We start from the raw sequence: 26,580 nt of genomic DNA, 5'->3' as shown, positions 1-26,580 counted from the left end.
TTACCAGCCTATTTTTTTGCAAGATATTCTCAGTAAAGTAGGACTGAGAAATGTATGATGATATTTCTCATAGAATGATAGAACAGTTTCAGCTAGAAGGCACCCTGGAAAGCATCTGATACAATTTTATGTTCTAAACAGTCACAAAGAAGCAAAGTGCTTTTATATTCATAGCCATGGGTGCCACTGAGGTAATTACTGGATCACAGTGCTCCAAAAAAATGTTCGAAGGGCTCTCCTCCAAAACTGAGTATGTTTTAAGAATGACCAAAGGTTAAGTAAATGCAAAAAAAATGGAAAAAAGTTTGAGACAAAGATATAAATTCACATATATGTAGTAATTTAGCATTAGGTACAATAGTTGCACACATTGGCTACTGACCAGTATTTCATGGAAGACAGAATCCTTTGCCTTGCCCCTCTTTTTCTTAACTCTCCGGAGGGAATCTTTGAAACATGTTTCTTTCAGTTACATGGTCCACAATTACATAATTTTCAGTTTTCCAGAAAGCTATTTCGAACTTTTGAGTGCATTTTTTACCTTTTCATCTTCTGAAGTTCCTCCTTCTGGCTCCATTTCCTGCTTACACCTGCCTTCTGGTGTGTCAGTTATTCTATTTTTACACAGTGCTGTTTACTGTTTGATATATTGATCCAATCCTAGAATAAAGGTGATCAAAACCCATTCTCTCCAATTACAGGAAAGAAACCAAATCGATCTGTCTCACAGAAGAAATAAAAAATAAAGATTATGGAAATGCAGAAAAGATTTAAAAACAAATCTGTGCTCTCTAGAGAAATATTCGTACGTTGTCACTGTTCACTTTAAAAGCATTTATATAGTTTATTTTTTCAGGAAGTGATGTTGTAGTCTTCTTGTCAGTCTTCCTCTCTGTCTTTATCCAGTCTTATACTTTTGTTTAAAATGTGTGGAAAAACATATTTCTGTTAATTCTTGTTTTGTTGTGAAGTTCATTTAGTTTATAACAGTTCTGTTGCCCTACTAAAATGTCAAAATATCAAGATCAAACTCAGACTGAGACCTCAAACATCTGGAAAACAATTACATCGTCTACAAATCTGTCTTTCACACCAAAACAGCCATTTTATAGAATGCATTAATATTACTGTTTAAATTCAAAGTCTTCTGAATCTGCCAAGTGCAACTAATAATATTAATTCGTATTAGTAATTTTTCATTAAAGTATCTGTCAAACAAAATGGGGGAATACTCTGTTTAAGGATTTTCCCCCTCTACAGACATCTTTTGCTATCAGTCTTGAAGTGTACAGCCATAGCCTGTAATAAATCATTTCAACCGTTAAATTTTAGCAACAGATTAAACTTCATGAATAGATTGAAGACCTATATAATGCACATACAGAACATACATTTTTAATTAGCATTTTTATCACTTTTGATAAAATGTTAAAGTGTACTTCCTGCAGATTATTTTTGAGATTTGCAATTTTATCATCTTTTGATGTCCAGTTGGGCAGTACTTGTTAATTTCCTTCTTTTAATTTAAATTTTTCTTGTAAGTTGAAGTATTGGCTTCATATCTTTCTCCTGTTTACAAATCTTTCTCCTTTTATATTCATTTCCATTTCTTCTTGGCTCTGTGGTCAAAATAGATATACTGAATATTTTGTGCATAATCTGAGTAAAACTGTATGCTCTTTCAGAGATGTTTTAAGAATTAAACCTTCAACACTTACAGAAGCAATAGAAATAAAAAATATTTCATACTAATATAATTAATCTATTTTCAAAATGTTTCATTAAAGTATTTTCCCTCCAAAACCTTTCCAAGCAGATGTTTGAGAACCATGTGGTACTTGCACAAAGTGATCAGACATGCAGTAAGGGTAGTGATGGATTCCAGTAGGTGGTTTTAGGTGCTTTGCATCTATCCGGTGCCTCAACAGAATTTTGCATCTCAGACTGGAATCAAAATGGCATAGTGCTCCCCTGTGTGAACTCATCTGAATACCGATAACTGGGCCACAGAGCACAAGAGGGCTCTGAAACACAGGGTCACAAAGTTGCACATTTGTGACCAATCCACTTTGCACTAATCTGCTAGAGTTCTTTTTCTTTGGTTTCCAAAAACCAAAGAAGCTGCTCAGAAAACAATAATAATAATAATAAATAAAAGAAACAAACAAAAACACATGTTAATGACCATCTTCTATAAAATAAAGTTGTGGTAAAAGGATTCACCCAAGAAAGGGCACTGCAGCAGGGTTTCAACTTATTTCTTCCTACTTTCAGGGATGCACTTTCACAGCAAGCTAGAAGGTTAAGCTTGCAAGAACTGGGAGGATGCTCTGCTCTTCCACCTTTTGAACTATGCAACTGCAGAGTGAAATATCAGTGGAGGACAGATAAGGAGATAGGAGATAAGAAGGAAATGTCTTCCTTGAATGAAACACAGACTGAAGACTAATGGTTTGGCTACTCATCCATGGGAAAGGAGATACAGGTTCTAATCTCTGCTTTCAAGACAGCTGCAAAATGTATTAATGGTTCTTAGGGTGTATTCTGAGGCTTTTGGTAGCCTGAGTCCTTTTATGAATTTGGACCTAGACTGATCATAGTTCAGCTATTACAGATACTTCATGAGCAAACAAACAGAGACAAATAGATTGCACATATCTAGAGTTTCTTCTGCTTTGTCCAGTGCTACAAGACAAAACCCACTTCATTTATTTATTCACTTTAAAAGCAGGTACATGTTTTGTATTCATATCAGTGATATTATAGAAAATTAGAAATCATAGGTTAGCTATATAGGCAAAATTGTATGTCTACAAACAAAACTAACTACTCATTCAGACTACTCAGCATTGCTTAGAATCTTGCAGTCTTTGGTTGGGCTAGTTTGAAGAGCAATTATACGTTTTCTTGGTGAGGAGAGACATGTCACCTTTATTAAAAAGACTTAATTATAAATATTTCTATAAAACAGGTACCTGAATGGTTGTTTTAAACTTAGAGAATGTCTTTGCATGTGGATTTCTTTTCCTCCAAGTTGGTGCATTACAAGATCCTGAAGTATATTTGTCTATAGAAGAAATATATAAATTGTTTCTAATTTTCAGCTATAATTTCAGGAGAGACTATCTTAGCCTGATATGTGATTTAAAAGAAACATTTGCTGAAATATCAGTTGATGGATCACTTCAATCACCCCTAAAATGCAAGGTATTATTAAATATAGACTTTATGCCTAGTACATTAAAAAACACTTATAATCTTGCAGAATTTCTACGAGGCTCACAAGATCTTCCAAGTGACGTGATTCTTCCAAGGACATCCTTGAGGTAAACAGAATGAATGTCCAGTGTTGAAAATCTTCCTGATGGGACCAATTGCTTTTAGTTTAAAACAAAACAAAAGAAAACAAAAAAAAATCCAACATACTCTTTTATCTCTGCTTGTGAAAGCATTAGATGCAAGGCAATACTACATTCTTGTGCAAGACGGTTGGTTTTGCATCAAGGTATGTTGCCTAATGAATAATCATTTTGTATAAAATTTGGCTGAAATGATTATTATCAATATTCTTATTTTCTCTTAACTCCAGATTAAATCCATTAATTCCAGTGAATAATTACATAATAATTCTAAGCTTTCAGTTTATATGCAACATCTAAGTATCACAGTTTTCAGTTTGGGTCTAAAATCTTTCATTTGTGTCAAGCAGAATTTTTGGTTTGGAGCATTTCAGACCAAATGGCCCAGGTGCCCTTGAAAAGAAAAGTATCAAAAATGGTAACGGTTCTTCTTATGACAAAAATTCTGGTCATATTTTCTTTGAAATGCTTTTTTTAGCCTGGAATTTTATAAGAAGTATCCTTTGCAGTAAGAACATTCTCTCTGTTATTTCTATACAACCTGTCCAGATTTAATCAAAACAAATATTAAAAGAAAAAAATATATATATATTAGTCCTGCAGACTAAACACTGATGTCAAGTTTCATTTCATTTAACTTTGTTCATCTAAAACCAAGACTTTGTCTAAAGGAGGTTTCTTTTATTGGAAATGAAGACCAGGGAGATATATCAAGACTAGGACTCATTTCAGTTTAAGACAGATGAATAAAACTGGCGAGATGAATCATTTTCTTGTCTTATGATTATTTAAATTATTTACCACTTAATTTGTTGCTGAAGTGACAGATAAAAAAAACAATTATCCAAATTAACCATGGAGACTGGAAATAGAAAGACAAATAAAACACAAACTATGATACCATATTGTGTAAAGCCGTATTAGCAAGTTAAAAATAAAGTGAAAGATGTAAAATTATCGTTATATCTGAAATAGATTGCCAAAAAGAAAGATATAAGACTCAGAATTCCACTGTAAACTTCTTGTTAAATTATGACATATTATGTACTACCAAGAAGATAGTAGAGTATGTCAAAGATGGCAAAACGATGAAGGAAAACATCATCCTGAAAGAATGGCAGGAATAATTAATTTGATCCTCTCTCCAGTATAAATAATGTGAGAACATAATATATCATGAAGAGTGTATATCACTGAAGTTTGGAATGTATTTAAATTGATAATGAAGTTTGACTAAGGCCCTTGTTTATGCAAGAAGAAAAATAATTGTAAATAATGAAAATAATCATAAATCATAGGCGAAACCACAGTGAAACACTAGTTGTGAAAAAAATACACAAAGGACATTCCTTCATCCCCTGATGGTAGCAAAAAGTTGAACAATGAGTATTTCTTGAAAGGAAACTGAAATTCTACTACAAAACTACTTCTACTACTTTTGCTTTCAATGCTTGGAGTAGTATGAGAAGTTAAAGGGGACTATTACAAGGTTTATTTATCTAAAAAGAATAAATCACATAAAAGAAGCTGTGAAAAGTGGGAATCAGTATATTTGAGCACATCAGCATATCAATGGATTCATCCCTCTTTGGTAGGCAGGGAAATGAATCCCTTCTGTGAAGGTGACTGAATTATTTTTTATAAATATTCTGATTAATTTTAAATGTTTAAACAGCATAAAAGTAGTTACATTTCTGTTTATGGATACTACTGCAATCTAATTATGAAAATTATGCTGGATTAAATTTAGTCTTGCCCATATTTAGGAATAAGTACCTAAACAGATATTTAGCAACATTTTAAGAATTCTGTGTAAGCAGGAACTCACCCATAGATCCATTAAACTTTGGTTCTTGGACATCTGTAACATTACGGTAGAACACATATGCTGATCTTCGAGGTTCTGAAGAATTGAAATAAGTGTTTCTTCCAGCTTGTCTCGCAGAAATAATAGAAGACGCAGTTTCATCATCCTTTCTTTTATCACTTTGTTGGTAACTTGGTTTAACTTTTGGGTTTGAAGTGTGATTTTCTAAAAGTGAAAGAACAAATTTATAAAGAAATGTTACGACATTATTCAAAATTTGACATATTAGAGAAGACTGGAACCTGGAAGACAAGACTAAAAAAATGTTCCTTATAGATAGTCCAATCAAAATACAAATTGTCTGTATCTAACACTAGGAACAGAACTAGGCAGTACTAAATCATCTAATAATTTAGTAAATAAAAATGAACAAGCCAACCATTTTCTAAAAATACCTTTGCCTGTTACTGGATTAGATAAGTTTCTCGGCTCCTCAGAAATCCATTTCTTTTTCTTTACTCCCTTAAAATGATGCTTCTTTACCAATTCAGAGCGGCTTGTTGCTAAGGAGTTAAAATAGCACAGATTTACTTTTTCAAAAAGCACACAACATTTTCTTATCAAGAAATGCTACAGTGTTCTGAAAAGCTCATCTCCCACTTCATACACAGGTCTCCTTGGTTGAGGAATGTTCTTTCTCACCGTAATTATTTTTAAAGTATCATCCCACAAAAGTAAAAACTGCTACATTTCCTCTAGCAGACTTCAGGGTCTCGAAATCTTGTCAGAAAACTCAGAATTTGGCTAAAAACACAGTACTTTGAACTAGTACAATTACTTTGATTGGTTCTGGCTCAGAAAACTTCCCATTAAGAATAAGAAAATCTTCATTAGTACTGTAAAAGAAATCTCATCTAAAAATCAGAAAATATATAATAATTAAATACCTTTTACATTTGAATACTCTGATGCAATTGGTGCTTTTTCTAAAGGTAGTGCCTCATTTCTTTTCCCTTCAACAAATATGTTTCTCTGTGCCACAAAACAATCACCTCCTACAGAAAATGAGCATCAAAAAATCATCTACACCAAAGAACACAATGAAAAATCAAATGTGGACAACACACATAATTTGCTACTTTTAGAATTACATTTTCACTGAAATGAATTTAGAAATGCAAAACAAAATGTGAAAAAAAAGAAACCAAACAGATGATTCATTAAGGCCCACCAAAAGAAAAATAAAAAAGATAAACATCTAACATTTAAAAGCTTTAAATCAACATGGGTATGAGCAGACATTTAATTATAGGATTGCTTCTCAGTGGTAACTTTTTAGTAATGACAGTGAAGAACACCTAAAAGAGAGACACATACTGTACATAAAAGTTGTAGTAAAAGAATTAATATTTAAGATACATTAGTACTGTTCCATACAGTTCTGGAGCTAGAAGATGCATACCAGTTTGCTCAAAGCTAGACCAAGCATCCCTAGCATGGTACTGCATTATTTTGCACTGACAAACTAAGGGAGAAAAAAAAAAAGAATAATACAGTAATTATTATTATTTTTACTACTAATAAGTATTTAAGAAGAAAAATGAGTAAATACTGTTAAGTAAACACAAATTCAAGGATAATAGTGCATTCTTTAACCTTAATTACATGATTCTATACTAAACTGAACGTGGCAAGACACTACATCTTCATTAAGTTCAACTCTGTTCAGAGAAATCAGCTCCCATCAGAAAAGATGCAGGACTGGAGCTTAGTACTTCACCGTACGATAACTGAAAAATACAAAGCCTATTCATCTTAACTAGGGATAGTCTCACATAACAGGTTTTTAAAGCATACTAACTTGTCATTCCTACACATTTTTTATAACTTCAGAGAGACATTTATTTTCCAAAATTAAGCAGGAAAAAGTCAGTTGTAATCAGCATAGAGGATTTTTTTTTTACTAGAGACTTAAAGCAAGTGGAATCATAAATGATACTTTTAAATTGTTACAATTAACGGTGCGTTATGATAAGAAGTGCATATAACATGAGTAACAGATAAAAACTCAGTATCTGACTTATTCTTTTATATTTAAATCGTGAAGTTTCATATACACATATTCATCTATGGCAAATGTATTTACCACACAATGTTCAGCAATGAGAAGACAATGTTAAAGTACATTACCTCCATTTTCAAAGGATCTATGATCTGTTCTGTTAATACCCTCTACTGACACTCTCCTTCCTGAAGTCTCTCCCTTTCTTTTCATATTATTAAAGTTTGTAGGATTTGTATTACCATCACCTGCAAAGGCAACAGAAAGGATATTTTAGCTGCTTGTGTGTAAGCACATTAAATCAAACTCTCATTTTTTTCCTCCCATCTCTGTGAGTTAGTAATTAGCTCGGAGCAATTTCCTTTAACCTCTTGTTTTATATTATTCTTTCTCTTTTATTAGTCATTTGGGTAGTGTGTAATGTAACTCAAACACTGAGGTACAACTTTTAAGTTTTTTAAGAAAATGACACAATACTCAGGTTACAGAAGACTACAACTGAAAAGTAAAGAACCAGCTACAAATTATCTGCTAGTTCTTTAGCTTCTCACTTTTCATGAATGATACTTATGAATCCTATCTGAATGAATATGTGGTATTTTTAAGATACATGTCATCATAATATATAAAACCTCAGAAACTCAATTGAAGAAATGCTTTGGGAAAACGCATCTATCTGATTTCTTCTGAATGTATGTAATTATAAATATATATATTAAAAGTTATAAATACTCATATATTTCTCACTTAATTCTTTGTGTACAGTCTAAATATATCTAAATACTTGCCAGAAAAAGTTTATCAAAACTATTTGAATAACAAACATTTTAAATGTAGAAATAACAAGAAAATATTTTTACCCAATTCTGTCAAACAATTTAGGCTGGCAAAAACCATCAGTCAAAAAATCATGACTTCAAATGCAGTATAACTCAAAATGGAGAACATTTTTCCACTCTAATTTTTTCATTGGCACATCTTACTCATATTTATTTTACATAAAGCAGTATTATCAAGATTTAATCCCTAAAATTTATACTACTGTAAAAATAAACATATTTTAAATTAAAGTAACAGGTCATTTTTCTGCCTAGCAATTTTTAATGGCTGACCTACTAAATACTCTAGTGTCTTATTAATAACATAATTCTCTCTCCTAAAATGGAACATTTTATTACTTATTCAATAAAGCCAAAACTAATACAGATTTTTTCAGTCACACCACTTGCTCAAGAATGAAAGAGAAGAATAACAAGGGAAATAAAGATTTATTAATTCATATTTCTTTGACCATACTTATGTTAGAAAAGGTGAAACGTTCAAAACAAAATGTAGCTATTTTGTAACTATCTTTCATAACAACTTAAAGTTTTTTGTTATATTTTTCATTAAAATTGAGTTAGGTGAAAGTTTGGTGTATAGCCAAATTGTCATCTCAACATCCAATATAGTCAGCAGAAAGAGCAGAGCACCTCTGAGAAAGTGATTCATTTAATCTTTGGCAGACCTTATCAGGAATAAACAGCCCATTAAGAGTGCCTATCTTAGTCCATTTAGAACAGACAGCCTATATGAGAAATATAAACTAAGCTTGGGATGTTTAAAATTAGACTACATAAATCTTGATCTTAAAGAAAAATATGAAAGGCCTATGTTGTGTATCTCTGGAAATTACATGCAGGTTTAATGTTAGCCAGTTTCTATCTTTTCCACCTACAATCAATACTGGTAGTCGTCATGCATATGACTAAACATATACATGGGGAAAAAATAATGATGTATTTTTATGTTCTTTTTATGTGCTGTATTTTATTTTCACTAAATTAAGAAGGGGGGGGGGAGGAGGTGCAAACTGTGCAATAGTTTCTCCCTGGAACAGTATTACAAAAAGCAGTAATCATTGTACAGCAAGACGAAAATACTTGCCTTTCTGCAAATCCTGCTTGATAGCTTCCAAGGGCAATAACTCATTTTCTAGAGACGAAGATACGATTTTTGTTGATTGGTGTTCCTGAGGGTACTGAATCCTATAATACTCTCCTAAACACAACCCAAAACGGGAAAAAATACTTTTATTATATTGGCAGCATTGCTGTTTATGAAAGAGTGGCTAATTTTGTATTTACCAGATTTATAGCACATTTCCTTTATTGCTCTTTCCTCTTCAAGGTCTGAAGCAGTCTTAGCCAACAAATTAAAATCATCTGTAGGAAATATTTTTTAAAAGATTACTAGATATCTATACAAAGACCTTCAATGTTTCTTAATGATCAAATACCATAATGAATTTCATTTTGGTCATGACTTTTTTTCTGACTGCAACCTCTCTGGGCAATACAACGACTCTTGAATGTTAGGTATTTCCAAGTGCAATGGAATTTCAGCTACACCTATTAAAAAGCTAATGCCTGTTGATTTAAAATGACTTAAAACCATTTTCAGTACTCACTCACAAAATGACCATTTATTTACATTCACAAGGAAATCTGATTAAACATATCACCAAGAACTTCTTGTCACTAAACCTCTGCTCAAAGTTACTATCCTGTAATGTCTGCTGGCAGAGCTGGTGAAGTGAGTGTTCCTTATCTGTCTCAGTTAAGGTTAGTAAGACTAGCAATGACCCACTTTTGATACTGTCTCTTTTTTTTTGATACTGAAAGTTAGTTTAGTTTATTCAGACTGAAACAGAGTTAGGAAGCACTAACAATAAGCAGCCCTTCCAATCTGAAAGGCAGTGGGAAAGTGAAAAGCAGCATGGGGCTCCCTGAGAACTACTACCAAAGTAGTTTGCAGAATGCCTATGTGAGAGTGTTTTCTCACTTTCACTCTCTGGGGACACACAATTCATTCACTCCTTATGAGTCTCTAATCTCTAAGTGAGATACATCCAAATGTTTAATTACAGTTTTTGTGGTTTTGTTTGTTTTGTTTATATATATATATATATATATATTCAGTTTTGCATGGACTCTTTTTACTAGATTTAAGAATAACTTTTTGTAATAAAATGTGACTGCCTAAAGAGGGTTTAATAACAGAAACCTATGGCTTCACCTTCATTGATAAGCATGCACAGCCCCAACCTCTTTTCAAAAAATTGTTTCCATTAAAAGATGTGCTTCCTAAACTTGCAATTTTTATAGCATTTTACCCACAACATTAGACAGTGCCAAAGAACAGAAAATATTTGCAGCTGTATAGATCAGAAACATTTTTGTTTGGCACAAAAACAAAATGGTTCCTGCACTGCTACTGTAAATCCCCTGTTAAACATTCCCCAGTAGTAACTGTTACAGAGATGGCTAAAGCTAAGGCACACTGTAAGTCCTCAGTCAACATATAGTATTAACTATTAAAAATCTTGATGAGAAGAGGAAGACATTAAAAATGTCTTTTTAAATGAAAGTGCCAATAGCTTAGATCATCCCTGAACTGAGAAATTTGAATAATATTTGATGGTCATCAGAATATTTTAAACTCTATTTGATAAAAAAGGGGAATGTAAATTATACCAGTACTGAAATATAAAGCCGGACATTTTACAGAAGTTAGAAAATGGTGGCTTACTTATGCATCTGGTGACTACCAACTGGGAATACTTTGGGAATTATACAGAAACAATTTCAAAAACTTGTCAATAACTCTTTCCTAAAAATGTAATGGTTATTAGAATAAATCATTCATGAACTATATTTTAAGAGCTGAAAAACATCCACTGTACTTCCTTGTAAAACAAAAAAACAAAACTTGTTTACTGTTCTCTTTGTCTTCAACATCCTCTTCATCCTCCTCTTCATCCTCTTGGTGGTTGATGTTTATAATCAGTGGAGGATGAATTGGTCTTAAAATATTCTCCTGACTTCTGAATAATTCTTGACCACAGGCTGGATTCAGAATCCCTTCTTGGACCTCCTCCTGCAATGCGACATCTGCAAAAAATAACGTGTTTTTTTTTGTTGTTGTTTTTTTTTAAGAAGGAACTAGGTTTGGACCAACACGTAAACTTTTGAAATCATTATATTTAAAGAATCAGCAAAAAGATTAATTGTGCAGAGGCAGGCAAAAGAGCATCTTCCAACCACAGAAAGTACGAAAGTGAATGTGCACTAGCTCCTTTGAATGGAGAGATAAAGCACAGCTGAATATAGTCTTTTGAAAAGTGAAACATTTTGATCATCCTATGCTGTCCAAAAAAGGTTGCATATCTCTTCCTACTAGTGGACAGATCAACCTGAGTAAGTTTCTTTCTTTCTTTCAATCCCTTTGTTTATAACATAGGGAAACGTGTGATTAGTAATACGTTGGCTGAAGTGAGTAAATGAGTCTAGGATCACACCTGTGGAAATGTATTAAATCTGCTGAAGGCAGGCCTGCATTGGTCTTCATGGCATCAATTTTGAAGAATGTAGCAGTGCTAAGCACTAGATTACCCATTTTTAGCTTGTAGACTTTTTTCCATCAGAATTTTCTAAATCACAACTCTCTTGTACAAATGTATAAGATTATACAAATGTACATAGCGTTTGTATAAATGCTATGTACAAACACTATGTACAAATCACAGATTTTGTGAAAGAATATGAAGTTCATAAAAATAGTTTACACTAAATTAGAAGAAAATCATAAAAGCTATGATTTTCCCTATAAATCTATGTCTACTCATGAAGTTTTGCAGCAAAATTATTTCAGTACTAGGACAGCAGTTTCTGAGACCAAGGAAATGCAACTGCCTGAAAATAAAAATGATGAAAAATAGAAATAACACGAAGCATGGGCATTTTCTTTTATTCCACTTGTTGTTAGCCTTGTGCATTTTGTGCTTGCAAAAGAGCAGCATATGTATATTTTACATCAATTTAAAAAACACTATTGCAGATCAGATTTATTGCATGTATCACATGCAAGAGCAAGTAAGATACAACCCTTTAGCCTGGTGGAGCTTTTTTCAGTCCCAAACAGAGTATTATTACCTTTGGACAGTGTAAGCCAAATCAAACTTAGTTTAACAAGAACTTTAAGTCTTGATATAAATAAATGCAGCTTTAGTATTTGCAATGTTGTTGTGGAACACACAGACTTTGAAGTTACACATATTCCAGTAAAAAGAAAAGCACAAAAGCATGCCTAAGTTTATAAGAGCTAGCTGGCAGAGGCTGATGTTGTGGATGTAGGAACTGTACAGTATGGACACTAATAGAAACATCACTTGCCTTGGTCCTGTGTGATTAGTTAAGCTCTACCTTACCAGATACAACAGCCTACCCTTTCCTGAAAGAATTTCAGGAACACGAGGTGCTTGTTTCTTAATAGAGGTCATTATAGACATTTCTTACGACATCTGTCTACAGCTTTGCAGATAAGGCCAGTGAACAACTGTATTTCAGTTCACCTGTTCACTTGGCTATGACAAGTCTGCCAACTTCTCACTCCTGCTTCTGCCTGATTTCTGACATTTGTTTTGGTTCCCTGCTCTGGGCTTTTACCCTAGTCCCGCTGCCTACCAGAACTGCTGGTAGATAAGAGCTCCACTTAGAAAGAACCGAGGGGGGAAGCAAAGGAAAACAACAACAAAAAAGCCTGTAATGTTTTTTGTTTGTTTGTTGGTTTTTTTTTTTGTTTTGTTTTGGTTTGTTTTTTTTTTGTTTTTAATAATCTGATTTTCAGAAGTTAAAAGAGAAAGTAACTGCCTTACAAAATATTATTGTCCTTAAATAACATGCATCCAATGCCAAGCCTGAAAAATTTATTCTAAATGCTGGCCGGTAAATGTATTTACACACACAGCACTGGAATCTTATGCTGCCTTCCAATGCGGCGTCTCATTCTTATAACATGTTGTGCTTTATCAACAGATGATGCTACTAAACACATAATGCTAATAGTGATCCTAACAACCTCTCCCCTCCAACACAGACGCTACTCTTAATTTATTACATTCCTACTGACCATTTTCATTACTTTGTATAATCTGGTAAATATCTAAGTACAGAAGAATGTGAAAAAGCAAATTTCTGAAGGTGTTAATTGCTGTGAATATTTTAAAAGTAGTCTCTCACTACTGATCTGACCATAATTGTATTGGGTTTATGTGGCAGGGGGCTGCAGGGGTGGCCTCTGTGAGCAGAGCCCAGCAGCTGCCCCATGTCAGATCAGAGCCAGCTCCAGTTGGCTCCTAAAGGGACCTGCCACTGGCCAGAGCCGAGCCAGGGAGCAACGCTGGTTGGGCCTCTGGGAGAGCAGACTTAAGAATAGTAAAAAAACTCCTGTGGAACATCAGCTGGGAGAGAGGAATGAGAAACAGCCTTGCAGACCCACAGGTCGGTGCAGGAGGAAGGCAGGAGGTGCTCCAGGCATGCAGAAGTTCCCCTGCAGCATGTGGAGAGGCCCCTGGTGGAGCAGGCTGTCCCCCTGCAGCCCATGGGTCCCACATGGAGCAGATCTCCACGCTGCAGCCCGTGGAGGAGCCCCCGGTGGAGCAGGTGGATATGGTCTGGAGGAAGCTGCAGCCCATGGAGAGCCCACACAGGAGCAGGGGGCCTGGGGGGAGCTGCCACCCATGGGGGACCTGTGCTGGAGCAGTTTGCTCCTGACGGGTGGACCCCGTGGTATGGAGCTATGTTGGAGCTGTTCTTGAAGAGCTACTGCCTGTGGGAAGTCCCCGCAGGCTCAGTTCAGGAAGGATGGTATCCCGTGGGAGGGACCCCACGTGGAGCAGGGGCAGAGAGTGACCGTGAAGGAGCAGCAGAGACGAAGCATTAGGGACTGACCGCAGCCCCCGTTCCCTGTTCCCGTTTGTCTTTTTTTTCTCACTGCACTAGTCTGTGTTCACAATAAATCATATTAATCTCCGTATGCTGAGTCTGTTTTGCCTGTGAGGGTAAATGGTGAGTTAATGTAAAATTTTTACTCGATGGATCTTAGTAACCTAAACTGTCATTTATTAATTCTTCTTGCATGTAACTGGTGATTACACAGATTTGTAACATGACACTTAAATAAATTAATAGAGCAACCCATTCAAATACCAACACAATTCCTTTATCTGCCTTGAACTTGACTTGGATCAGGTCATACCTGATTTATTTGCAATAGAATCACAGAATCAAAGGGGTTGGAAGGGACCTCGAAAGATCATCGTGTCCAACCCCTCTGCCAAAGCAGGTTCCTTAGAGCAGGCTGCCCAGGTAGGCATCCAGACAGGCCTTGAATATCTCCAGAGAAGGAGACTCCACAACCTCCCTGCGCAGCCTGTTCCAGTGCTCCTCACTGTGAAGAAGTTCTTTTGCATGTTAGTGCAGAACTTCCTGTGCTCTATCTTGTGGCCATTGCCCCTTGTTCTATCCCCACAAACCACTGAGAAGAGGTTGGCCAAATCCCTCTGTCTCCCACACTTCAGGTATTTATACACATTGATGAGATCCCCTCTCAGTCGTCTTTTCTCCAGGCTGAACAGACCCAGGTCTCTCAGCCTTTCCCCATAGGGAAGATGCTCCAGGCCCCATATCATCTTTGTGGCCCTCCGCTGGACTCTTTCCAGGAGATCCCTGTCTTTTTTGTGCCGGGGAGCCCAGAACTGGACACAGTACTCCAGCTGAGGCTTGACCAGGGCAGAGTAGAGGGGGAGGATCACCTCCCTTGACCTGCTGGCCACGCTCCTTTTAATGCATGCCAGGATCTCATTGGCCCCAAGGGCACACTGCTGGCTCATGGTCAACCTGTCATCCACCAGGACCCCCAGGTCCTTCTCCCCAGAGCTCCTCTCCAGCAGGTCATCCCCCAGCCTGTACTGATACATCCAGTTTTTCCTTCCCAGGTGCAGGACTCTACACTTGCTCTTATTAAACCTCATTTGGTTTCTTCCTGCCCATCTCTCCAGCTGGTCCAGGTCTCGCTGAATGGCAGCACAGCCTTCTGGCATGTCAGCCACTCCTCCCAGCTTTGTGTCATCAGCGTACTTGCTGAGGACAGACACTATTCCCTCATCAAGGTTGTCGATGAAGATATTGAACAAGACCGAACCCAGAACTGTCCTGGTTTCAGTTAGGACAGAGTTAATTTTCCTCCTAGTAGCTGGCAGGGTGCTATGTTTTGGATTAGGATGAGAAGAGCGCTGATAACATGCTGATGTTTTAATTGTTGTAGAGCAGTGCTTACACCAAGCCAAGGACTTTTCAGCCTCTCTCTGTCCTGCTAGCGAGCAGGCTAGGGATGCAGCAGAAGCTGGGAGGGGACAGACCCAGGACAGCTGACCCAAACTGGCCAAAGGGGTATTCCATACCATCTGACGTCATGCTGAACAATATATAGGGGTGGCTAGCCGGGGTGGGGGGGTGGCCGGCTGCTCGGGGATAGGCTGGGCATCGGTCAACGGGTGGTGAGCAATTGCATTGTGCATCACTTATTTCGTACACCTTATTACTATTAATACTATTATTATTATTATTATTGTTGTTATTCTTTTCCCTGTCTTAATAAACTGTCTTTATCTCAACTCACAGGCTTCACTTTCCCGTTTCTCTCCCCCATCCCGGAGAGGGAGGGGGGAGGGTGAGCGAACGGCTGTGTGGTGTTTGACTGCCAGCCGGGCTAAACCACAACAGCCCATTTGGCGCCCAACGTGGGGCTCGAAGGGTTGAGATATCGACAGATTTGACCAGAGTGTGTTAAACTAAAATTGGTATAAGTATTCGACCTGCTTAATAGTTGCTAGTCACAATGTTGATTGCCTTAATCTCAAGTCTGCTGTGCCTGTTTCCCAAATTGAGTTTTATAGCAAGTTACTTTCTGTATGTGCTCCCTGTCGTGCTGTTTACCCTTTCCGGGCCCTGGTTTAAGATTGTTATGGTACTGTGTGGTGTAACGATGGCTTATGAAATGATGAAGTATCTGGTCATGACTCTAACCTGGTATTTGTACTCAGCACTGTCGTCGACTCTATACTTCGGAAACCATATCTCAGAAACTATTAGCAATTACACCTATTGCCTTTTTTCATCAGGGAGTCAGTCTCTGGAGGGGACAGGGGAAGATATTTTTTCCTACCTGTTCACTCTCCCTTCCTCCTTCACCACCCTCTTATCCCCCGAGCTAGTTACGGTAGCTCTCCAAGATGTTGAATATCCTTGGGATACTCAGACCAGCATGTTCTTGTTGTTATGTCTCCTGAATGCGCTTCAGGTTTTGTTTAAGGTTAAACAACTACTTAGGAATCTCATCCGGAGATCTGTCTTGAGGCGGGATATTTGCGAGTGGCAGGGAGTGTGGGAGGATATGGGCAGGTTTCTAGGGCAGTGGGCACCTCCAGTGTTTTGGACATTCACCCCTGAACAACTGCAAAATCCTAAAAAACTGGTAGAATGCTTGAAAAAAAGGTGTCATGACTCTGGCAGTTCCAAAGTGACACAAATCACTGTGGCGTGCTGGGGTCTGGCTTGTGCCTATAGAGCTGCAATTGATGCTACTATCAACCTAGTGACAGACCCTGCGGCCGTTCCAGTCCCGGCTCCTGCAGCCACTCCAGCTCCAGCTCCCGCAGCCGTCCCAGCTCCAGCTCCCGCAGCTGTCCCGGCTCCAGCTCCCGCAGCCATTCCAGCTCCTGCAGCCGTTCCAGCTCCCGCAGCTGTCCCGGCTCCAGCTCCCGCAGCCGTTCCAGCTCCCGCAGCCGTCCCGGCTCCAGCTCCCGCAGCCATTCCGGCTCCAGCTCCCGCAGCCATTCCCACTCCTGTGGCTGGGTCAGAGAAACGAACTGTAGCAGTGCAAGTTGCCCCTGCAGAGGGTACTCCAACCCCTGTGGCAGACCCTGTGGCTGGGTCAGAGAAACGAACTGTAGCAGTGCAAGTTGCCCCTGCAGAGGGTACTCCAACCCCTGTGGCAGACCCTGTGGCTGGGTCGGAGAAACGAACTGTAGCAGTGCAAGTTGACCCTGCAGAGGGTATTCCAATCCCTGTGGCAGACCCTGTGGCTGGGTCGGAGAGGCGAGCTGTAGCAGTGCAAGTTGCCCCTGTAGAAAAGGTGAAAAAGTGGTATAGAGACGCAGGTCGTTTAGAACGCAGAAAGTCTTCTGCTAAGTCTGGGTCTGGAGAAGACGAGGCTGGGCCATCAAGTGTGCAGGAGGATGAAGATGAGGATGAGGATGTCAGTAAGTCAACAGTAACTACCCGAACCCTATACCAGCGTGAGCTACGAGATGTGCGAAAAGATTTTGGTCGCTGTATAGGTGAACAGCTTGTCACCTGGCTGCTCCGGTGCTGGGACACTGGAGCCAATGGTGTGAAATTAGAGGGCAGGGAAGCCAAGCGGTTGGGATCCCTTGCTAGAGACGCAAGCATTGACAAAGCAATTGGAGATGGAGCACGATCTCACAGCCTCTGGAGGCGTCTCCTGTTAGCTGTGAAGGGAAGGTATCCCTACAAGGAAGAACTTGTATGTGTACCAGTCAAGTGGACCACCATGGAGAAGGGAATTCAGTACCTGAGGGAATTAGCCGTACGGGAAGTAATTTATAAGGACTTAAACGATGCACAAACATCCACAGATCCAGATGAAGTCCAGTGTACTCGACCCATATGGCGGAAGTTTGTACGGAATGCACCATCAACATGGGCCAGCACATTGGCAATAATAACCTGGAAAAACGGTGAAGATCCCACAGTGGGTGACATGGCTAAACAACTCCGGGAGTACGAAGGAAATCTCTCCTCTTCCCTACAGGCCTGCGTCTCGGCTGTGGAGAAACTCTCTGAAGAGTTCCACCAACTTAAAGAGAATTTATCTTCCCCCCCACCTGAACAAACCAGTGGCCACCAACTAAAAGAGAATACTTTGGAGAAACTTTTTGAAGAGGTCCAGCAACTTAAAGAGAGTGTATTTTCTTCCCCACCTGTACAAACCAGCGTCTCAGCTATTAGGGGTAAACGTGCATCCATGCAAAGAAGACAATATGGTGGGTACACACCCCGCACCACCCTGTGGTTTTACCTACGTGACCATGGAGAGGACATGAGAAAATGGGATGGAAAATCTACTGAGACCCTAGAGGCACGGGTACGTGAGTTGCAAAAGAAAACAATCGGGAGAAAGGGGTTCTCTGAAAAGTTTGCTGCTCCAACTTCTAGCAGGCAGTCTTTTAAACACAGAAATGAAGATTCTGACCAGGACTAGAGGGGCCCTGCCTCCAGCCAGGGGGAGGAAAGGGACAACCGAGTTTATTGGACTGTGTGGATTCGATGGCCTGGCACGTCTGACGCACAGAAGTATAAGGCTCTAGTAGACACCGGTGCACAATGTACTCTAATGCCATCCAGCTGTAAAGGGCCAGAGCCCATCTGTATTTATGGCGTGACAGGGGGATCCCAGCAGTTAACTGTATTGGAAGCTGAAGTGAGTCTAACCGGAAATGAGTGGCAAAAGCACCGTATTGTGACTGGCCCAGATGCTCCGTGCATCCTTGGCATAGACTATCTTAGAAGAGGATATTTCAAGGACCCAAAAGGGTTCCGCTGGGCTTTTGGCATAGCTGCCTTAGAGACAGAGGACATTAAACAGTTGTCTACCTTGCCCGGTCTCTCAGAGGACCCTTCTGTTGTGGGGTTGCTGAGGGTTGAAGAACAGCAAGTGCCAATCGCTACCACAACTGTGCACCGGCGGCAATATCGCACCAACCGAGACTCCCTGATTCCCATCCACGAGCTAATTCGTCAACTGGAGAGCCAAGGAGTGATCAGCAAGACCCATTCACCTTTTAATAGTCCCATATGGCCAGTGCGAAAGTCTAATGGTGAGTGGAGACTAACAGTGGACTATCGTGGCCTGAACGAAGTCACGCCACCACTGAGTGCTGCAGTGCCGGACATGCTAGAACTCCAGTACGAACTGGAATCAAAGGCAGCCAAGTGGTATGCCACAATTGATATTGCTAATGCATTTTTCTCCATCCCTCTAGCAGCAGAGTGCAGGCCACAGTTTGCTTTCACTTGGAGGGGAGTCCAATATACTTGGAATCGGCTGCCCCAGGGGTGGAAACATAGCCCTACCATTTGCCATGGTCTGATCCAGTCTGCGCTGGAGCAGGGGGAGGCTCCTGAACACCTGCAGTACATCGATGACATCATTGTGTGGGGTGACACTGCAGAGGAAGTTTTCGAGAAAGGGAAGAAAATAGTCCAAATCCTTCTGAAGGCCGGTTTTGCCATAAAACAAAATAAAGTTAAAGGACCTGCACGAGAGATCCAGTTTTTAGGAATAAAATGGCAAGATGGACGTCGTCAAATTCCAATGGATGTGATCAACAAAATAACAGCTATGTCTCCACCAACTAGCAAGAAGGAAACACAAACTTTCCTAGGTGTCGTGGGGTTTTGGAGAATGCATATTCCAAATTACAGTCTGATTGTAAACCCGCTCTACCAAGTAACTCGTAAGAAGAATGCTTTTGAATGGGGCCCTGAGCAACGACAAGCCTTTGAACAAATTAAACAAGAAATAGTTCATGCAGTAGCCCTTGGGCCAGTCCGAACAGGACCAGATGTAAAGAATGTGCTCTACACCGCAGCCGGGGAGAATGGCCCCACCTGGAGCCTCTGGCAGAAAGAACCTGGGGAAACTCGAGGTCGACCCCTGGGGTTTTGGAGTCGGGGATACAGAGGATCTGAGGCCCGCTATACTCCAACCGAAAAGGAGATATTGGCAGCATATGAGGGAGTTCGATCTGCTTCGGAAGTGGTCGGTACTGAAGCGCAGCTCCTCCTGGCACCCCGACTGCCGGTACTGGGTTGGATGTTCAGAGGAAGGGTCCCCTCTACACATCATGCAACTGATGCTACATGGAGCAAGTGGGTTGCACTGATTACTCAGCGGGCTCGAATAGGAAACCCCAGTCGCCCAGGAATCCTGGAAGTGATTATGGACTGGCCAGAAGGCAAGTACTTTGGGATATCGTCAGAGGAGGAGGTAGTCCGTGCTGAAGAAGCCCCACTGTACAACAAGCTACCAGAAAATGAGAAGAAATATGCCCTGTTCACTGATGGGTCCTGTCGTATTGTGGGAAAGCATCGGAGATGGAAAGCTGCTGTATGGAGTCCTACACGACGAGTTGCAGAAGCTGCTGAGGGAGAAGGTGAATCGAGTCAGTTTGCAGAAGTGAAAGCCGTTCAGCTGGCCTTAGATATTGCTGAACGAGAAAAGTGGCCAGTTCTCTATCTCTATACTGATTCATGGATGGTAGCAAATGCCCTGTGGGGGTGGCTACAACAATGGAAGCAGAACAACTGGGAACGCCGGGGCAAACCCATCTGGGCTGCTGCATTGTGGCAAGATATTGCTGCCCGGGTAGAGAACCTGGTTGTAAAGGTACGCCATGTAGATGCTCATGTGCCCAAGAATCGGGCTACTGAAGAACATCAAAACAACCAGCAGGTGGATCAGGCTGCTAAGATTGAAGTGGCTCAGGTGGACCTGGACTGGCAACATAAAGGTGAATTATTTATAGCCCGATGGGCCCATGACACCTCAGGCCATCAAGGTAGAGATGCAACATACAGATGGGCTCGTGACCGAGGGGTGGACCTGACCATGGACACTATAGCACAGGTTATTCATGATTGTGAAACATGTGCTGCAATTAAACAAGCCAAACGGTCAAAGCCTCTCTGGTATGGAGGACGATGGCTGAAATACAAATATGGAGAGGCCTGGCAGATTGATTACATCACACTCCCCCAAACCCGCAACGGCAAGCGCCACGTACTTACAATGGTGGAAGCAACCACCGGATGGCTGGAAACATATCCTGTGCCCCATGCCACCGCCCGGAACACTATCCTGGGCCTTGAAAAGCAAGTCCTATGGCGACATGGCACCCCAGAAAGAATTGAGTCAGACAATGGGACTCATTTCCGAAACAACCTTATAGACACTTGGGCCAAAGAACATGGTATTGAGTGGGTGTATCACATCCCTTATCATGCACCAGCCTCCGGGAAAGTTGAACGATACAATGGACTGTTAAAGACTACACTGAAAGCAATGGGTGCTGGGACATTCAAAAATTGGGAAACACATCTGGCAAAGGCCACCTGGTTAGTCAATACTAGAGGATCTGCCAACCGAGCTGGACCTGCCCAATCAAACCTGTTACGCACTGTAGAAGGGGATAAAGTTCCTGTAGTGCACGTAAGAAACATGCTGGGTAAGACAGTCTGGGCTACTCCCGCCTCAGGAAAAGGCAAGCCCATTCGTGGGATTGCTTTTGCTCGGGGACCTGGATGCACTTGGTGGGTAATGCAAGAGAATGGGGAGGTCCGGTGTGTACCTCAAGGGGACCTAATACTGGGTGAGAATAGCCCATGAGTTGAATTATAATATGTTAATTATCATATAACACTGTATGTCATCGCTACCATGGTTGCTATATATCATAGATGAAAATGGTGATTAATTAGAAAGTATTGGAAAGAGTGTAACCTGAGCATGACATAAATGGTATGGAATAAGGGGTGGATATCTGTCCTGGTTTCAGTTAGGACAGAGTTAATTTTCCTCCTAGTAGCTGGCAGGGTGCTATGTTTTGGATTAGGATGAGAAGAGCGCTGATAACATGCTGATGTTTTAATTGTTGTAGAGCAGTGCTTACACCAAGCCAAGGACTTTTCAGCCTCTCTCTGTCCTGCTAGCGAGCAGGCTAGGGATGCAGCAGAAGCTGGGAGGGGACAGACCCAGGACAGCTGACCCAAACTGGCCAAAGGGGTATTCCATACCATCTGACGTCATGCTGAACAATATATAGGGGTGGCTAGCCGGGGTGGGGGGGTGGCCGGCTGCTCGGGGATAGGCTGGGCATCGGTCAACGGGTGGTGAGCAATTGCATTGTGCATCACTTATTTCGTACACATTATTACTATTAATACTATTATTATTATTATTATTGTTGTTATTCTTTTCCCTGTCTTAATAAACTGTCTTTATCTCAACTCACAGGCTTCACTTTCCCGTTTCTCTCCCCCATCCCGGAGAGGGAGGGGGGAGGGTGAGCGAACGGCTGTGTGGTGTTTGACTGCCAGCCGGGCTAAACCACAACAGTGCAGAACTTCCTGTGCTCTATCTTGTGGCCATTGCCCCTTGTTCTATCCCCACAAACCACTGAGAAGAGGTTGGCCAAATCCCTCTGTCTCCCACACTTCAGGTATTTATACACATTGATGAGATCCCCTCTCAGTCGTCTTTTCTCCAGGCTGAACAGACCCAGGTCTCTCAGCCTTTCCCCATAGGGAAGATGCTCCAGGCCCCATATCATCTTTGTGGCCCTCCGCTGGACTCTTTCCAGGAGATCCCTGTCTTTTTTGTGCCGGGGAGCCCAGAACTGGACACAGTACTCCAGCTGAGGCTTGACCAGGGCAGAGTAGAGGGGGAGGATCACCTCCCTTGACCTGCTGGCCACGCTCCTTTTAATGCATGCCAGGATCTCATTGGCCCCAAGGGCACACTGCTGGCTCATGGTCAACCTGTCATCCACCAGGACCCCCAGGTCCTTCTCCCCAGAGCTCCTCTCCAGCAGGTCATCCCCCAGCCTGTACTGATACATCCAGTTTTTCCTTCCCAGGTGCAGGACTCTACACTTGCTCTTATTAAACCTCATTTGGTTTCTTCCTGCCCATCTCTCCAGCTGGTCCAGGTCTTGCTGAATGGCAGCACAGCCTTCTGGCATGTCAGCCACTCCTCCCAGCTTTGTGTCATCAGCGTACTTGCTGAGGACAGACACTATTCCCTCATCAAGGTTGTCGATGAAGATATTGAACAAGACCGAACCCAGAACCGACCCCTGGGGAACGCCGCTAGTCACAGGTCTAAATAGTATATTTCTTGATCTTCAAGAGTACATTTCTTGATCTTAATACATATTATGTAAGCAGTGGAAGTTTAAGGATGCTTTTGTATATTTACTTACTTTAACAAACAAATTGTTGAGAAAATATTTTTACTCACTGTTACTAGGAGGCAGAAAAAGTCCATTTATATTACGAGGTTTGCTGTGATGGAAGACACAACTGATCCTCACACAGCCTAATGGCTGTGTTTCCCAGAAACATGAGATGCTGCTGTACTTCTGCTGCAGGACAAAGTAGTTTTCAGATATTGTAAATATAACAATAAAAATAGACTACATTGACTATTACACAGTATACTGCTGTGAATAGATACATAACACTTTGGAAGACCATATTCTGGTATGTTAGAACATTATCTACAGTTAAGTCAAAGGAGTTTTAATGATGTAGAACTGTTACCAGACAAGAATCAGAGTAAAGCTGTCTATGCACACTGTACTGCAGACTTTTTATGAGATGTTGGGAAGAAAAAATCTATTATTTTTAATATACAACATTTTTATTTAATTTATTTGTTTGAGTTTCCTTTTCTACTTAATGGGATAATCAGACCTATCTCAAATGAAATCTGCTGCACAAGTGCAATACTGTACCCTCTTAATATTAAAAGATACAGGCCCATGCGAAAATAAAACAAAACCCACAAAGATGCCTAACAAAAACTGAAAAAGTAAAAATTTGGGAACTTGTAATCCTTGTACAGACTTGTCAGACTTGGATTACAAAACAAGAGAAAAAAAAGTCTTTTGTTTCATTTCACATTCACAACATCACTTTGGAAGGAGAAAGTCACTTTTGATTTCAGACTAAAAAAATGTGCTTGAAGGAACTTGCTCTTTTGTACCTTATTTCCATATGTCTAAATCTGCAAAACAGATGTGAACATTCTCCTTGCCTTCATAATGAGCACACAGTATCACAGCTAAGAGGTTTTTCATAGTGACAGAATCTGCACTTGAAACCCTAATGAGGAGAATGACTTTGAGGCTAAGACATATTAGATTCCCATGTATTAGTTCCTGCCTTAAATGTCAGTCTCCTCCTATAAAACTATATTTAATTAATGTGGGAGGCAACATAGCAGCCAAGAATAAACATATTACGGTGACAAATGCTTACAAGTTTACAAAAATATTCAGGATATGATGTTCTGAGACTACTGTCATTTCACTGCTCACACCATCTCCCATCTGTTTTTACACATGACAAACAAAAGCCTAATTGAAAAAAAAAAAAGTATGGACAGCTTTTTTTTTTTTGAATTTTTGCTGCTTTACTCCTACATATAATCACACTTCAGTTCTCCCTATACTAATATTCTTCCGGTTTAAAAGTCTGCATGATACTGCATGATTAGCTCTCTTCCGATGCAAATCCCTTTCATTAGTCAAACAAAATTATTTTTCTCTCTCTTCCTTACTAACAGTTTTTAGATTCTAGCACCATCTATGATTATACAATTCACTTATCCCTATAACCTGAGGTATCTTCCACAAGCATGTGATAAGGAAACTCCTAATTCCAAAAAGGCACATGCTCATGACCGTTACCCTGAATATGGGAAACTCAGGTTCATATCTGGGATATGGAATACATGCCAGCTGGGATTTGCAAATGCCAGGCTACCAGCTATTTTTTATTGAGTTTCTGCCTAATTTTTAAAGGAAAAAAAAAAATCACTCTTGAAAATTTTTACCAGTTGGAATAGAAACATTTCTTTGAAGAACCCCATTTTGAATGCCTTCGTTGCATATAACAGGATGTAAAGAAATTCACATTGTCACTATAAGCAGAAAATATACTTGGTTTGTTTATTCAGAATTAATATAATTTTGATTCAATAAAGAAAGATGAGCGATCAGTGATTTTTATGTGGGGTTCTAACTTATGTGTTCCCTAAGTATCTGAGCCCAATTCACATTGAGTACTTAGGACAATTAGCTCTTCTCATTCTGAAAATGAGACATTTGATTTACATATGCTGCCATGATCAAGGCATACCAACTTCTAAATCGAGATAATAAACCTCCCTCTAAATATGTATATATCAAGAAATTCAAGGATGCTGACTACTCTAAAATCTACAGCATTTACCTGTGCGTAGGGAGAATAAAAATAGAAATAGTTGTCATTCCCAGCTTCAGCCATTTTCACCTCTTATGCGTCTACTCCACTCTCTTTATGCAGGCAGAGCATACATGAAAACATAAAAGCTATCAACGCATAAGCAAATCTTAATTTTATCTTGAAAATAGTCGTTTTCTTTTAAAAAAGGGGGCTTCGGAACTTCAACTCTGCTTCTTTTTTGAAACAAAACTCCAACTGACAGCGTAGCTAAAACTAAGTACACTTGAACTACAGAGGTGGTACCTTCTCCAGGTTTGTTATCTGTTGAAGATGGTTGCTAGCCAGGACAGAATGTTACACATCCACGGTCACCCATTGTTCCTCCAGATCTTGTGACATCATCATGATGACATCATGTGACCTTTTGGGCTTGAACATCTTCCTTAGTTCCATTGCTTCAGAATAAAGTATGGAAAATTGGACCATTTCCAAGAGTTTCTTGTATTCGTCTTTCAAAGTTTCTTCTTTCAAAGATTTCCACACAAAATGGAACAAACCCATTTTGCACAGTTTAAATGATACCCAACTTCTAGCTGCAGAAGCTGTGGTCTTCAAAACAAAACTTTGATATAACAAATACAACATTTATCCTTTGAGTAATTTTTAACCAAAATTCTTGCACCCAATGTTTTTCTTACCGTATCCTCCTTTGGATTGAGACACTTGGTGCTTCCTGCGAGTACACTGTTAGGTGTGAACTGCTTATCTTGTTGCCGCTAATTGCTTTTTCTTGCTCCCATGATGTCCACCACCACAGATAAAGCGGAAAGAAAGAACAGCATACACTTTTGTTACTAATTAACACCTCTACTCCTGTTCAGGTCCTGGGCTGCCTCTGAAAAAATAATAGTAATACATTTAGCGATGAAAATAAAGTTTTAATCCTGGAAAATGGTAAGGGATACATTTATTCCGACTACATGGGATCAAACTTACAACACTGAGTGGCATCTCTGATTTCAAGATGAACACTGTAGAGCACTGCTAGATCAAAAGGTGGCACTTTAGAAGTAAAACATAAAAGGAAGAGCAGAAAGGAAAAGGAAGTCAACCTCAAAGGCGAACAATGCCAAAGCTTACAGAGCAGGAAGGATACAAAGTTGAAGAAAAACGAGGTAGATATAAGATGGAATTTAAGCAAGAGCACTAGCAACACCAGAAGTACATGCAATTTGGTGTTCTTTCGGGAGAAAAACCAAAACAACAGCAACAAAAAAAACCCTCCGGGGGCGGTGAGGGCAGGCAGGAAGTGTCCGCAGCCACCTCCCGGCGCCGGGCCGGGCGGCAGCAGTAGCTCCACCAACTGCCGCCGCAGCGCGAGCGCCCGACCGGACCCCGCCT

At 40.0% G+C, this 26,580-nt stretch overlaps 1 protein-coding gene across 4 annotated transcripts; it reads right to left on the bottom strand.

Annotated features, from left to right (window-relative positions):
• C1H12orf50 (chromosome 1 C12orf50 homolog) lies at window positions 1-26,559 on the bottom strand. Of its 4 annotated transcripts, none has more exons than XM_040558099.1 (14): window positions 26,292-26,559; window positions 25,878-26,074; window positions 25,207-25,289; window positions 23,210-23,333; window positions 10,987-11,160; window positions 9,355-9,432; window positions 9,155-9,268; window positions 7,357-7,476; window positions 6,629-6,691; window positions 6,114-6,221; window positions 5,622-5,729; window positions 5,188-5,391; window positions 2,976-3,067; window positions 1-1,619 (listed from the first exon to the last, which is right to left on the bottom strand). In XM_040558099.1, the coding sequence occupies exons 3-14, from the start codon at window positions 25,258-25,260 to the stop codon at window positions 1,557-1,559; spliced, it is 1,302 nt and encodes a 433-aa protein (XP_040414033.1). In that variant the 5' UTR covers window positions 25,261-25,289; window positions 25,878-26,074; window positions 26,292-26,559; the 3' UTR covers window positions 1-1,556. The 4 variants fall into 4 exon arrangements, with proteins under 4 accessions (XP_040414033.1, XP_040414022.1, XP_040414011.1 ...); XM_040558088.1 differs by having other exon boundaries at window positions 26,320-26,559; XM_040558077.1 differs by having other exon boundaries at window positions 26,405-26,559.
• Between the last annotated feature and the right edge of the window lie 21 nt (window positions 26,560-26,580).

Source organism: Cygnus olor, chromosome 1 (assembly GCF_009769625.2).
Source record: "Cygnus olor isolate bCygOlo1 chromosome 1, bCygOlo1.pri.v2, whole genome shotgun sequence".
In the NCBI taxonomy this organism is placed as follows: Eukaryota; Metazoa; Chordata; class Aves; order Anseriformes; family Anatidae; genus Cygnus; species Cygnus olor.
The sequence above is the reverse complement of the archived record's forward strand: the minus strand, read 5'-3'. Positions and strand labels throughout refer to the sequence as shown.